At 39.6% G+C, this 15207-nt stretch overlaps 1 protein-coding gene across 3 annotated transcripts in view; it reads left to right on the forward strand.

The window, feature by feature from the left end:
* Positions 1-15207, forward strand: part of CACNA2D3 (calcium voltage-gated channel auxiliary subunit alpha2delta 3) — a 486071-nt gene that overhangs the window by 334296 nt on the left and 136568 nt on the right. For all 3 annotated transcript variants that reach the window (XM_053377842.1, XM_053377843.1, XM_053377844.1), the window contains 2 exons: positions 11529-11600; positions 12755-12835. In XM_053377842.1, coding sequence (XP_053233817.1) covers positions 11529-11600; positions 12755-12835 — 153 coding nt within the window. The remainder of the gene's footprint in view (positions 1-11528; positions 11601-12754; positions 12836-15207) is intronic.

Genomic DNA, 15207 nt, shown 5'->3' on the forward strand with positions numbered 1-15207 from the left:
CTCAGTACATCTAGCATATGGTTTGTCCAAGGAGGTTTCCATGCAACATGCTCTTGTTGTTGTACAGCTTCTGCTTTGATATGGTATGATCCAGAGCTACCCCATTGCATTTCATGATATCACAAACAACAATTGTGGCCAGCACAACATATCACTTGATGCCTGTTGCATCATTCTTGTATAATTCACAAATATAATTGAAACACACATGTGTATATATACACACACGCACTGTTACAGTTTAGAATGTCATTGTGTTATTAGGGCTGCTGCATTTAGCCTCCCAGAATTCCTGTGTGATTACAACAAAATAGCTTTGTCCCTCACATGCCTGTTTTACCGTAATTATTACTAGATCAGCAGGCTTGAATGGAAAAGTCCAAGTGCCCCTTTGTTTGTGTGCTCAGCTGGATTTTTCCTGCCATTATTGAGCAGGAAAGCCTCCCTCGCCACTGCTGTTTTTCACTTTTGTTTCATGAAGGTGCACAACTTGCTTTATCGACACAGAGAGAATAAAGTAGCATGGTATGGATAAAAGAAGCTGGAGTGGCAGAAAACCTTTGGCATGGGAGAGGCTATCTTTAAGCTTTTCCTTGCCCCAGCTGCTTCTCTCCTCGAGGAGAAAAATACACAGGCACCCACTATATTTTCTTCTGCAGGGGCAAGCAATTATAATTTTAAGTGGTGGTGGTGGGGAGCTTACAGGGACAGGTTTAAGCTCCATTCCTCAGAGCTGTTACTTTGATCATTTGGAGTAATAAAGTTAAAACACAAACACAAAAATCGTTCTTCTGCCTCACGTGTAGCTTGGCTCCAGGTCAGAGCCAATGGCTGTAGTTTAGATGGTCCAATTACAAACACAGGGTCACACATACGTGGAGGCCTCCATGTTGTTTTCTGTGAGCAGAACTATGCCTTCATGATAATGGTCACTGAGTACTCAAATTGTCACTGAGGTGTAAACCGCTTTAACTGTTTTATGGACCACCCAAGGAGCTTTAGCTTTGGGGTCGTATCAAAATGTAGTTAGCAAATAAATAATACATTGAGGACCAAGAACTTTTAAATGCCAAATCTATTCCAACCCAATTATCAGTGCAAAAATAACTACGGTCCTTTGGTTTCTAGTTTCCAGAGCAAGCAAAATCATTATGAAGATGCTTGCAGCTTCAATTCTAAATGCTCATACGAGAGAACAAGAACTAATGAACACAGTGGGACTTACTTCTGCCTCAACTTTGTAGGATTGTGCTGACCATAATCTTTTTAAACTCCTGAAACCCATGTGTAAAGGTTAATAGCCTTTTTAGACTTAGCAAAAATGTGGCTTCATTGTCCTTCTACATTATTTAGTAAATACAATTTTTGGTTAAACTCTTCTACCAAAATGCTTGAGCCCCCCTTTTAGTTGTTCATTCAGTTCAGAATAACCATCCACAGGAGGGGGGGGGAGAGAATACTTGAATTAGAACATCAGTATGGCTTTTGAGGGGGCGGAGCCTGCCACTTTGGTGTGCTTATTCAGTATGGAATGAACAGATGAAAGGGGCTTTTGTGTACAGTGTCAGTGATTTTTTAGAACTATTACTAGAGTTAAGGCAAAGGCAACCAAGGTAGAAGCACTATGTCAGTTATGGGCATATGATTACCAGTTTAAAGTAGCGGCGGATATGATTCCTATTAAGAGTATGCCAATATCATGCCACCAGTTCCCAGCTCTGGAGTATATGCTGTTGTTCATTGTTAAAGATCTACAAGACTTCCATATATTCTCAAGCACAGAGTCACTAACGCTAGGTTCTAAAGGCAGAATTGTTGCTTTCTTAGCTTCTTAAACGCCAAGGAATAAAATCATTTCCTTTAGGTATCACTGCTGTTCATTCTTTGAACCGCTTTTTAATGCCAGGAACAGCCCTGTTAAGTATGAACTCATCGTTAAGCATATGCACAGTCCCATTTCCAAAACATTGGGTAACCACAATCCGCTCCCCCAGACGTTGTTAGGAAAATGACCTGCAAGTCACTAGGTGCAATTTCCAGGCAGCCTTGGGCCCTGTGCTGGGAAATAAACAGGGAAATGAAAGAGGGATATAAAAAGTGAAAAGTATGAAACAATAATAGGTGTTGGAGATATCTTGCTGCAATTTATCTGTGTTTCTCTATAGTTGACTTGGAACAGCCTTCAGAAGCCAGTCTCCCTTGTGATATTACAAAACTGTTAAGAGATTCCATATTGTAATAGTTATTCTTTTCTCATCAGTCAAGTTTATTGTCTCAGTTCTACTTCATTCTCTTGAATAGCATCATAATTGTCTTTCAGTTATTGTTGCAAATCTCATAGTTAGTTTTCATCCCACAGGTTTGGTTTAAAATGTAATATCACTGCTGCTTATTCCTAGGCTTAGCTCCAGCCTGCTCTATGGTTAGCAGATGTTGGATGCAGTCAGGGTATTTTTAGCACTCCCACCTTAATTTGCATACGTTTTTTCAAGGCACTAGTAGCATCTACCTTCACTCATTAGTAGAAACCCCTTTTTGCTCAATAAACGAGGTTGCTTGCATACGCAGTAGCCCCATTCCTTGCAACTTGTCTGTAAATGGTTATCGGTGATATATAAGCAGTTGCAATGCTAAGGACATGCAGTGTAAATTGGATGCAGTGTATGTGTGCCTATCTAATGGCTTATTTGGCTCATGAAGTCATAAGGCAGTCCTCAAACAGAAATATTTACAGAGCTACATCATCTTCTTCAGATCTGTATCAAGCAACAGGGAGTTGTTTGATAGCTAACATGAACTTGGTATAAAATTCTGAGTGGAAATGGAGTTTTGTTGAGTGTACTAATTAGTTCCCCCCATTCTGAATAACACAGAGATGTTTAACATTGAGACTTTCCCCCCAACGTACTGAAGCATGATGAGAAATTTTCAAATCCATTTGGCATTTGTTTGTTTGAGGAAGACCAGTGCAGGACTGATGCTTGTCTTTGTGAATGACTTGAATCAATGCTAGTGTACGCTTTGCCATATGGTGTCTGAACTTGTACTGTGTTTTTGTTGGAATCTGTGTATCATCTACAAATGTTTTCTGTATAAACATTTTAAATGGTCATGTCTCTATAAACATGCTCACTTTAATCTTCAGATGATTCTAGAATAATAATGTTGCCATCCAACTTTACTTTTTAAAACTTCTATCTCCCTGAAATCTCATTTCAACTTTTAGGGATTGTGTGTGGTTATTTTTTGTGGATATAAACAACCATTTTGGCGTCAAGTGGCAGATTCTCTCTTATGCTCCTATTAACGGTAGACTTCGAAGTATTTATTGCAAAAATAATAATAATTCTGAAAATGATTTTAAGTAAGCTAACTACTATAAATTCCTACCAGATACGAAGCAGTGTGCATGTTATTTAAAATATGGATGCCTATATGCAATGGACATTGATAGAAATTGAGGACAAATTGACATTTGCCAGTATACGTTTTTAGGCTGCCAGCAAGAAATGTAAGAAAATTAACAATGTTGCATTCAGTGTTAGTACTGCTAAGAGTAAACTCAATGAAATTAATGAACATAAGTAACTAATGCCCATTAATTTCAGTGAGTCTTCTCTGAATAGAACATTGGATGCAACTCAAAAGTTCCTACAGTAACAATGTCATCTTATACAGGAATGCTCAGAAGTAAGCACCATTGAGTTAATGGGACTTCTAGGCAAATGTATATAAGGTTAAAACCCAAATGACCACATTTCATTCACATTTCTATAATTTATTGGTAAAGGGAACATTTGTCATGCCCCAGCGACTCAATTATTTCTGTCATTCAACAGAACATCTGAAGAATAACCAAGTGCCTTCAGTATAATCCATTTCCATGATTTATCCGTAATTGTCAACATTTATCAAACATATTTTCACTAGAACAATCTCTCTGTTGGTATTTGTTACCAAACTTTCTGTGGCATTTCTTATAGTAATGGCTGGAAGCATTCTAGAGTCATCTAAAGGTTAAAGAGAAAAACAGCAGAACTACAGCAACAGGTGGAAGTGTTACTTTTAAAAATTATGACTACCATAAAAAGAGAAGAGATGGAGCTAGGACAGCAACTTGCTCACAAATTTTACACAAGCTTAACAGTATGGGGCAATCTTTCAACTTGTAACCATCTGTTATTTTGTGACGTTCTGTGTGATGTTTTGGTCAGGCTATATAAACAGTTAACATTTGGTACAGCGCAAGATGCAAGACAGACCTCATATCTACAAATGCATATGATTAACTGTACTACTTGAAATGAACACAAGGACATAAGAGTTAAATATTGCATGGGGAGTTTGTAAACAGAGCGAATGTCCGGTGTGCTGTTTCACACAGCTTCCTATGTGGAATGGCACTGATCCTTTGAAGGGGTTACTGTGGCACTTCTGAAACATAAGAATTGAATATGAGTTTTAGATCACTATGTAAGAAGAGACATGCTGTAATAAGATGTCCGAATAATTTGGTTTTTGAATGAGCCTTCCAGGCTTATGATGCCATCAATAAAACCCCGAATAATTAATTCAGCGAAGCAATTAGTTTACTCTGGGCTTTGAATCTGTGTATTTAGCCCTCCTGATTCCTAACCTATTCTGTTCCTCAAGCATAAGCTACTCCTGTGTAATAGCCCACTGGGGCATTGTTTTACTTGCTTTGTTGAAACAGCAGGCTTCAAGCTGTGTTATCTTATTCCTGTTGCGAGGTATTTAGTACTGAGCCTGTATGAAACAGGAGGGACTATATATTAGCCATAGTAATGAAAGAGAGTCAGCCTTGAAAAAATAATTTTGCTAAATTGAAAACATTGTTCCCCCCTGCCCAAAATGTTTTTAGAATATGCCTCTGGCATATAATCTTACTCCCTCTAAGTTTCCAGCAGCTTCTTTTCTCTTTGAGTCTTAACTTATTTGGGCAAGGCTTGCTGTCCTTTTATCTTGACACTATTCTGTTTCCAAAGAGCTAGACACATCATTTATCATTCACTGCTTCATTTACTTTTTCCTACTTCAAGGTGCTGAATTACAAGGAAAAATTGGAAAATTTGCAACCCTGATATTGCCGTGGAAATGCATCAGCAATTTTTTTTAGCATTTTTATTAAAGTTATCTAAAAAGTTAAATTGAACCAAATGAAGTACAACAGAACAATATAATGGTACAGTAGCTATTTATGGGTTGTTGTTTTTCTGGAGTGCTGCTTATTTTCTTTGCAGTGCATTTAAACTCTTTTTAAAGCTAATGCCTGTGTGCCTGGAGGAGCATCATGATCATACATGACCCACACCTAATTTCCAGATGTTGAGCATAACATCAGCATAGGTAGATCCCAACACATCTAGACTCTAATCACTGATCTGTATATCGCAAAACTGAATCATACTGGATCACATTATTCATGCCTATGAAGACTGGGTTCTACACATGTAGGCAGGCTGTAACTAAAAGTAAATCTGATTTATTTATTTTCGGGGGGGGGGGAGAGCAGCTTTTTATTTTTCAGTTCTTATTATATTACATGCACAGCATCCTGAAGCCCCCCATGCTGGAGTGCCTGGTCTCTTGTGAGCCTGTAGAATTTGACTATTCTACTATGTTAAATGCTGAACTGGTCCTTTGAATAGTTTTTTTTAAAAAAAAAAATCTGGTGTTATAAGAACCTCAAAAGGAGAGTCAGAATATAAAACCCAAAGTTCTATTTCTCAACAAAAAACCCACACTTCCTCCCCCTCCCTCCCAAAATCATTATCTCTTAAGAAGTTTCCTTCCATTTAAATTTTGTGCATATCATTTACAATTAGGAAATGTAGATGTCTCATGAAATGTAAAAATACCCCTTTGCAATAGCACTTAAAAAGAAATGGCAATGTGTTTACCTTTAAAAATCAAAGCAAGTGGGAGTGGGAGAATCTGGACTTCGTTACTGGGTTTAATCTAATTATTCTTGCATTTCAAAGCACAAACACACACCCTTCTATTTGGAGTAGGAATGCTGAAGATCTTAAAAATAAATTCTATTATACACACACACACACACAAAGGAGGAGTTGGTATTAACATTGACAGAAACAAATGGTGGGTTGGGGGTTTTACGTATTAGAATTTCAGGCAAGACAACGTGCACTAACCTAGTGATATGCGCTTGATGTAAAAGGTCAAACTTTTGGGCCAGTTCACACAACATGACTTGCAGGCACAAATGTTGTAAATGATCTCTGGCCTCGGGAATCTTGACGTCTCCACCAAAATGCCTCATACTGTGGCCATATCCCTGAGAGCTGCACCGACATGTTGGCCAGGGGTGGGGAGCTCCCTTCCCACACAATATATCACATACTGCCTGAGCACAGTGCTTGGAAGTCTTTGGGCCAGCCAAAGCAGGAGGCTGTCACCCTATGTGGAAAGCATGTCTTCCAAGCGTAGTGTGAAATGTTTGCAGAGTTGGTTGTGTTAGAAGGGGAGCATTCAAAACCATTCTTTACAAATAAAACCAAGAACACAATCCTTTCAGAATGAGGTTTGGGGATTGTCACTCCATCTGCCTTTCGGCAATCCCTGCTTCTACTGTGAACTGTGCCCTCTGTCCAAGAAATAGAAACTAATAATAATAATAGCAATATTAATAATAATAATAATTCTATGTTGCGTAGAATTTGTAATATCCTGGCCGAAGGTATTCAGATTTCCCTTGCCTTGGTGTTTCTTCTCTCTCTCTCTCTCTCTCTCTCTCTCTCTCTCTCTCTCTCTCTCTCTCTCTTTCTGCCTGCTTGTTTGCTTCAAACCGCTTATCTGGGGGAACTGCTTGCTTTCTCAATCCATCCATCCAGGAAAAGGGTTTCCCCAGAAACTGCACTCCCACTTTTTGGAGTTTTGAGCACTGGTGCCTGCTTACTGTTGGGTGGATGATGAAGACCAAACTAGAATTAGCTGATTCCACCTGACACTGGTTCTCACTCTTCCTACTGTTGGGCTTCTTGCTTTTCACCTCACCAGCTACCACTGTTGTCCCAGCTGGGGGGAAACAGCCCTTCCTCCAGTGGTAAATGGAAGGGTAAGAGACATCCATGGAACAAAGGGAGGTTTTTTTGATGGATTAGTTTGCACTCTCCACTAGCCTCCTGTCTCACCTCTGCCTTCCTTTTCTGTGTTGCCATACATATCCATCTAGGTACCAGGTATGAGGTTCAGGAAGAAGACTTGATCCCACCTTCCCACAGTTCTCTTATGCACGCCTAGAATTCTGGACCCTTACTTTATAAAACTTTGCACTTGGTTTGCTCTTCTACTTTATTATAATCCTGTCTAGAACTAGCTTATTAAACACCTTCAGCTATATTGTACAATAACTTCTAGGAAGAATAGAATTAATAGGCCAGGAATATATAGCAATGTCAAGGATGGCTAAATTTTATATTACATTAATCTTTGGGAGGAAATTCTCTGATTTGGTCACCAACTCATAAGTTAACAAGTTCCATTAGGAAAAGTGACTCAGCTCTGCTCACCCATTTATGTAAAGAGAAACATTCAGAAAGCTTGATGCAATGTCTGGAAGACTTGCTCTGTTTTTTTAATTTCAATTGCTTCTGCTTTGTGGCTTCCCACTTCTTACATAATATGTTAATGTTTTCCCTAACATAACAATTAAAGTTAAGCTGGAACGTTTCAGAAAGGCAACCATGTTAACCTTATGGTATCTTAAAGACTAACAGATTTATGGAGCAATATATAACTTACTGTGGACTAGAGACTACTTTTTTTCAGATGCTTGAAGCATCTTCTGTTGACCAGGTATAAAGGATAGGAATGGAATGCCTCTTGAAATCAGCAGCAAAGTGTTGTGGAAGATGGACATGTTACCTCACTGATTTTCTGAAAGTTTTTCTGCTTCCCTGGAAGCCATCGTATTCATAGTTGACATGGAGAAGCACGTCTCAGTTCCTGTCCTTAAAGGCCTAAGTTAACTTTGTCTGAGATAACTCAAGGGCATCTAAGGCTGCAGCCAACCTCTGGGGCTGGAGAACAGTGTGTCTTAATGGAGCGGCAGTCCTTCAGCTCATGCTGGCTGAGGTGGAAGACTGGAAGGAGGCAGGTATATCACTTCGCTAGCCTGAATACTGCCAGTGACACTTCTGCCCACTTACACATTGGGCTGGTGGAATTGAGAATTCTGTATAGGCAGCACTCCCCAAGCAGAGGCTGGCACAACTAGGTGGAGGGGTACCCTGCCTGATGCAAGGGGGATTCTGTTTGCAACATAATCTACACCAACCAGTGCTGGATTTATGTATAAGCTAAACAAGCTATAGCTTAGGGACCCACTCTCTTGGGGGCGGTGGAGTTAAAAGTATTTCACTATTAATATACTTCTTAATTGTATTTCAGTTCAACAATTACTTTGAGGAAATACATATTTTGTTAGGTGCAAATGGCTTTAGATACCTATTAGGTCCATAAATTACCCTATAGCATATATTCAACAAAAAACAGCGACAATTTGTTGTTGACAAAGGACAGCTGGACATATAAAGGGCCCCATTACCTTCAGTAGCTTAGGGCCTCATCAAACCTAAATCCGGCCCTGACACCCGCCTCCGCCAACCTGGTGCCCTCCAGATGTTGTTGGATTACAGTTCCCATAACCTTCTCTGCAGTATTATCTGTCCTGGCTGCTACTTCTGATTTCTTGCTCTTCTTCACTCTTTTTGTATGCTTGCCAGCTTCATTTCTATACACTAATCTCAAACTACCTTCCAACACTATAAGCCAGCCGGAAAGGCAATATAGTTCACTACATTTCTGTTTCCTATATTAACTAGGTTTCTTCTTCCTTCCCACTCTTAAGTTTCAGTTTCTTGAGTTTGTATTTTCCATGATATTTTGCATCCCTGGCAAGAACAACCTTTAAACAGAAAGTAACCATTTTATAACTTAAAAAGCAAATGCATAATGTCTGAACAGTTTCGTTCATGTTGGGCATTCCTTTCACAATGTGCTTTCCAGTTCAGAAAATAGTGATATTTGGCAGCTGTAAAAACATTCAATCTGATGCATTAACCATTTAACATTTTGTCCTACTTCTCTGTTTATACAAATTATTAATAAATATGTTGTTTGAACCCATGGGACTCCTTTACTAACTACGTTAAGACTCTTGTCTTCAGAAGCTAGCTAATTTCCACTTGGTTTATTACCTTTAAAAAGTATTTTATTTTAGATTTAAACTTACACGTGCTTATGATTACATTATTTCACGATAACAGAATTCCTATGGATTCCAGTGGAACATACCAATTAAAGCATTTGTTTGTTTAGGCATTTGTTGACTGTCCAAGAACAACATTTCTTGGGTGGTTCACCACCTTCAAAGAGAAAACAACACCCTCCAGCTTCCATCATGTCTTGGCCTTGTTTTTTGCCTAATTATATCAAAGATCCATTTAATAAAATGGCTATGAAAGAATTTCAAAAGTGAATAGTTGGATTCAGAATTAAGCGTACATAACAATGCTGGCAGCAGCAGACGTGCCTGCTTTCTCCTCTGCATTGCAGCCTCCTCAAAAATGGTCCATCAAGGTTTGGGGGACCCTGCTGAATGGATAGGCTGCAGCATGGGCAGATGGGTGATTCCCCCCCCCCATCAGGCAAAGGCAACCCCAGAGAGTGGGAGCTCTGCTTGTGAAATACACTTTTGCCCAGTTTTTCAGGATCCTTCCTTCCCCCTCAGCCCTCCCCATGCCACAGTGCACCCTATTTCACAGGGAGGAGGAGTGGAGAAATCAGTTCCACCAGCCCCATTATAGATGCTTAATTCTGGAGTCAGCCCATAACTTCTATTCAATCCCTACCTGTCAATCAGGTGCTTTAGCTAAATATACATTCTGCTAAATGTTTGGTGTTTTGCTCTTGACTTTCTAAAATACTTTGAGGTGTGGCATTCTCTCAGTGGCAGTGGACTGCTTGAACAATTGTTTCTCCCTGGGGAAATGGCAGCGTGTTTTGAAAGCTCTTTGTATCTGTAAACTATCCATGCCAATATACATTTGTAAGATGGCAAAACTCTGCATCCACCAAAAGTGCTGTGCTCCAGGACACTGTGGGCACACACCTGAGTGCATAACCCACATGCTTCCTGGCATTACACCCTGGAAACCTCAGCCATACTGTCTGGACCCATTGTTGTGCTCCTACAAGTGACGTCTCTCTGGCTGGGAGGGAACGTTTCAACATCCCCTGGCTAGAGGGGATTGAGGGATGTGTGGGAATTGTGTGGGAGGGAAGATCCAGAGATAATTTTTTTAAAAAATTCCAAACATATGCTTGCCCCCAACCACAATTTAGTGCATGTATGTGTGTGTGACTTAATTCTGTATATCCTGTCACCGTGTTAATCTGCCACTTAATGTGCTTTCTAAATAAATAGTATATTGAGTAGTAATCCATATAAAGCAATTCTTTATATGTGTACTTTGTTCATAAGAATACATGAAAGGCTATCGTATATTAACTATTAATGCCTCAACTCCCACTGACTGGCAAAACCACATTATACCAGCTTTACAGGTAAAAAACTTGGAGATATGAACTTTGAGATATGAGGAATCATATAAAGACTTAGTTTTATATTCTTCCAGGAACAGTTTCGCAAACAGTCAAAATTGTCCATCACAAATCTACCGGGGGTGGGGGAAAATATGTCCCCGTTTTTCTAGTCACAATCTTAATATGTGGTTGCCATATGTTTGGTGACAACATAGAATTTGATTGCTTCCCAATGCTGGGGCTGAATTAGACCATGGGAAAGCAGGAGGTAGAAGACTGGCTCAGCCACCGAATAGCACTGTTTTTTCGCTAACAGGGAATTTGCCTGTCATCTGTGTTTGCATGAGCTATATGCAGTCTGTGAGCCAGGAGTTCACGGAGGTCAGCAGCATTGTCGTACATGATCTCTAACATAGCTGCAATGCATCGGAGATTGTGGAAATGACTATGGCTGAGAGCCATAAGCTCTCAACTCACTTCTTACCAAGCTGGCATGAAAGCCATGTAAGAAGCAGCCCAGTGGAGTGTAGGTATTAGCCCAAAGGCTACTGTCATCTACTACCATCAGAGTGTTCGTCCTGCAAAAAGTTGTAAATTGGATCCCACGAGAAGTGGAAATGTAAAGAAAATTAAGGGAGATTTGTCTGAATACAAAAATATTCAATACATATCCAACAGATGAGTAAAAGATTACAGTAATAGATTTCTCTTTCTTTAAATGAAAGATGATTTCAACAACACCTTCCGATAGGCACATGATTTGGACTGAGCCTCACTCAGATGCACTAAAAAGCAATGCAATGCAGGTTGCAATGGGCTCTTAAACATCATTTCCATTAATCAGAAGATAACTTCTTTGGATGCTTTCATAGCTATGATTTGATAATGGTCCCATCTCATATTGCTCTGTATTAATATCTCTTCTTATTTTTTAAATGTAGCTTGCAGACGATCAGGGATTGGTTTTGATGACCACTGTTGCCATGCCAGTATTTAGTAAGCAAAATGAGACTGTAAGTACTCACGCCATACACCAGCCATGTGCTACAAAATCAGCACAAATGTGAACGTCTTGATGAAGCTATGCATTTCTCGACTGTTGGTATCCTCTACCTTTTCCCCATAAATGTGTACTTGGTGTTAAAATAAATGCATACAACATACTTAGCAGCAAAGAACTGAAAAGTAAACTTTCAGTGGTTCTTGAAATAAAACGCCTTGTCCTTTTTTAAGAAGAAGCACACATTAAAAATACAAATATCAAGGTTTTAAATACTGTTTAGCATAGTTGGGCTTTTTTGGACATCAAATAGGATGCAATCCAGGTAAAGCTAAATATTTTTTTATTTATGCCTGGAAGCTATTGGTTTCAATAGGCTCTAAGCACCCCAATCTTTCCCTGAATTGTTCAGATTTGCCACACTATTGTATTGGGCGCACAGCAGCCTACTGTTCAAGGTGGAATAGATCACAGGTAGGAAAAAGGTAACACGTGTGCACCTGTAACCAATTTTACCATATAAATTCCCTGCAACAACATGTGCACATGTTTGTGCATAAGATACTGTACATCTGTGCACACAGACACAAACATGTGTGCTTTTGCTGTCACTGTGGTTTTTCTGATTGGAGCAAATGTCTGTAATTATTCTTTTCTTAGACTAGTGCTAGTGTATATATCCAGAAATATTTCTACTATATTTCTATAATAGGGATCTTGGTTTTTAAAAATCTATTTACATTTTATATTTGCATTTACTTTGCCCTTCACATTTAATTCTTGCCTCCTGGGCTTCGCAAGCTATTTGAAACAGAAGATAAATTGCATTTTTCTATGCCATATTTTGTCTGGATGGGGCTTCCTCAGTCAGTGTGTTTAATTGAAAGCATCCTTATCAGCTGCAACTTTGCACACAACCTTTGATTTTATTTCTAGGGTAGGGGGAAAAAGACATCTATTGATTTTGTTTGTGTGCATATTCAGCCAGATTAGCTGCAGCCACCCATAATACCTTGTCAAATAGTTGGAAGAATTAGCTAGTTATCGGCAGTGCTCAGTGCAGTTTTAATCCATATGGGAAATACTTATTGACTGAATTACTGTGCTCTAACTGTAATTGTTTGTTCCAACTAATCTGCATTTTTTCCAAACTATCTTTTAAAATAGAGATCGAAAGGCATTCTTTTGGGAGTTGTCGGCACAGATGTTCCAGTGAAAGAACTTCTAAAGACTATTCCAAAATACAAGGTAAATAACATTTTGATTACCAGTTCATTGTATTGAATTAGAAGTAAATTACATTTATATGCTACAAAATATCTATTGAATCCGGATATGCTTTTCTGCAAACGAGCAGCGTCTTCTGCAAGGGAAGGGGCTTTTCTTAATGTAACACACAACCATTGTGCAAGCAAAGAGAAGTGAAATCCAACTGTGTGGTTCTGTAGCGCAAGTTCTTGTGCAATCTCTTTCACAAGGCCTTGTACAACATTTGACAGGCATTGCTCCAAGTGTTGCACACCATTCCAAGATGTGTTCATGCTATAAATCATGGTACTGAGCCTTCTGTTATTTGCAGAATATTGTCAGTGCTATCATTTCTTCAACGGGTGTAGCACTAGAGGGGGATCCAACCCATATTATTAAACAAATTATTTATTCGGTGTGCTTCTTATGTATAATAAAGCCAGTCTAGGTAAGCTTTCTTCACAGATCATTCCCCCCAAAATGGAATCCCAGATCTCTTAATACCTTAGATATTACTCAGTAATGTACTATCCCTTTTTCAGAAATGGCTACATTTTCCAAATCCTTTAAAAAGAAGTGTGTTATTATTTTTAAGAAACTCTTCAAAACTTTGCTAAGCATATTCCTCAAGCTCCTGCATGATCATAATAATAACTTACAAGCCCCAGACCTCGCTTTCTGGAAACATCAATTTGCTGCACCACGTGGATGTAAGAGCGAAGCAGAACCAAATCCTTTTAGTGCTGCTTCCGCTGTAGGGCACTGCCCAGTTGTGTGGCTACCACTGCTCAGGAACAACCAGTGCTGCCAGTGGAGCTTAGGAAGCAAAACCAGGCAGCAGACTGTAGGGAAAACTCTTAGGAAAGATACTTAAGTTTGCTATGAAGGAAGGTTAGTTGACAGGGCTGGGAAGGAATTTCGCACACATTCACAACTGGTGTGGGTCTTTGACCTTCCTCGTAGCAACATTTGTGTTCTGATGGTTGTTGTTCATTATTTTATATTTCACCACAACTCATTATTGCAGGTGGAGAGGCATTGGGTTGAATCCAGAGCAGGGATGAGCACCTCTCTTCCCTCAGGGAGATCCCCTTAAGGGATCCTGGGTGGTGCTTCAAGGCCTCAGGGAGGTAGCACACATACTGCATTCCAGGCTGTATGATAGGATCATGGTATCAGTGCACACAGTGGTTGGCCTGCAAGTCATGCAACTTCCACCAACAGCTGCCTGATAACTAGATGCCATCCCATGCCACGCCAAAACTCAGTGAGCTATAGCCAATAAAGTTGTGGCCTATTATAACCCACACAAGCCTATGTGTGGCTTTTCCTCTCCCACATTCCACACTGCAGGCTGCACAATATATCACTGACTTCCTCTTGCTTAGCCAAGCTTCAAGAATGACATAAGATATTGGGCAAATGAGAATTTTAGATTCAAGTGGTTGCTATGCAACTAATGCACTCCTTTGCTTGTAAAACTATAGACAAATATACAAGAGGACAATACAGCAATGCCCACATGCGCGCGCGTGCGCGCACACGCACACACACACACAGAATGAGAGAGAAAGAGAGAGAGAGAGAGAGAGAGAGAGAGAGATATTAATTGTTGACTTAAGCACTTCTTCATAGATTCCAAAAAAAAGCTTGAGTTTCTCAAACACATTAAACAATGTAAGATTTGTGGCTATCTATCTTACTGGAGTTACAATTTGGGTATGCAATTACAATTATTGCCCAAGGTTCTGAATTAGCTACAAAGCAGTCTTGAGGAGAAATTCTCATATGTGATTTGGTATCTTCAAGGTTTGCTGAGGTGAATAGTAAGGTCTAAGGCAGCACATTACTAGTTTGGGTTCAAACAGTAGCTAAATAAGGACAGGGCTTTGGCAGTAATAGTAAATTCTTGCATCACAATTTTAAGTCTGCCAATGTACCTTGTGCAATATAGTTGATAATATCCAAAATATCCAATATAGCCAAAAAAGTACAGTACCAGTTTGAAGTGCACTGGACTGGAGTCCCTTTTCATTGTCCTTAGCCATTTTCTTCAAAGCAATCTGTACCTGATTATGCACCACATTGTATTAGAAATGACCTCAGTTGATAATTCTCTCTCTCTCTGTGTGTGTGTGTGTGTGTGCAAGTACAAGTGCACACACGCGATGAGGGCTGTTCAAGGGCAGGTCAGCTGTCAACCTCTTTGTACCATCAAAGCTGTGGCTCTTGAATTATGCTGATTCCCTCTTCAACTATAGTCCCTCATGCCCCATAGCGCACCATTTCCCTGACCTTCAAGAGCAGCTTTTCAGGGCCATGGGAGAAATGGGAAAGCGATGGGATGGAGAGGAGAGAAAAGCCCTATTTTG

This window comes from Podarcis raffonei, chromosome 2, assembly GCF_027172205.1.
Source record: "Podarcis raffonei isolate rPodRaf1 chromosome 2, rPodRaf1.pri, whole genome shotgun sequence".
NCBI classification, from domain to species: domain Eukaryota; kingdom Metazoa; phylum Chordata; class Lepidosauria; order Squamata; family Lacertidae; genus Podarcis; species Podarcis raffonei.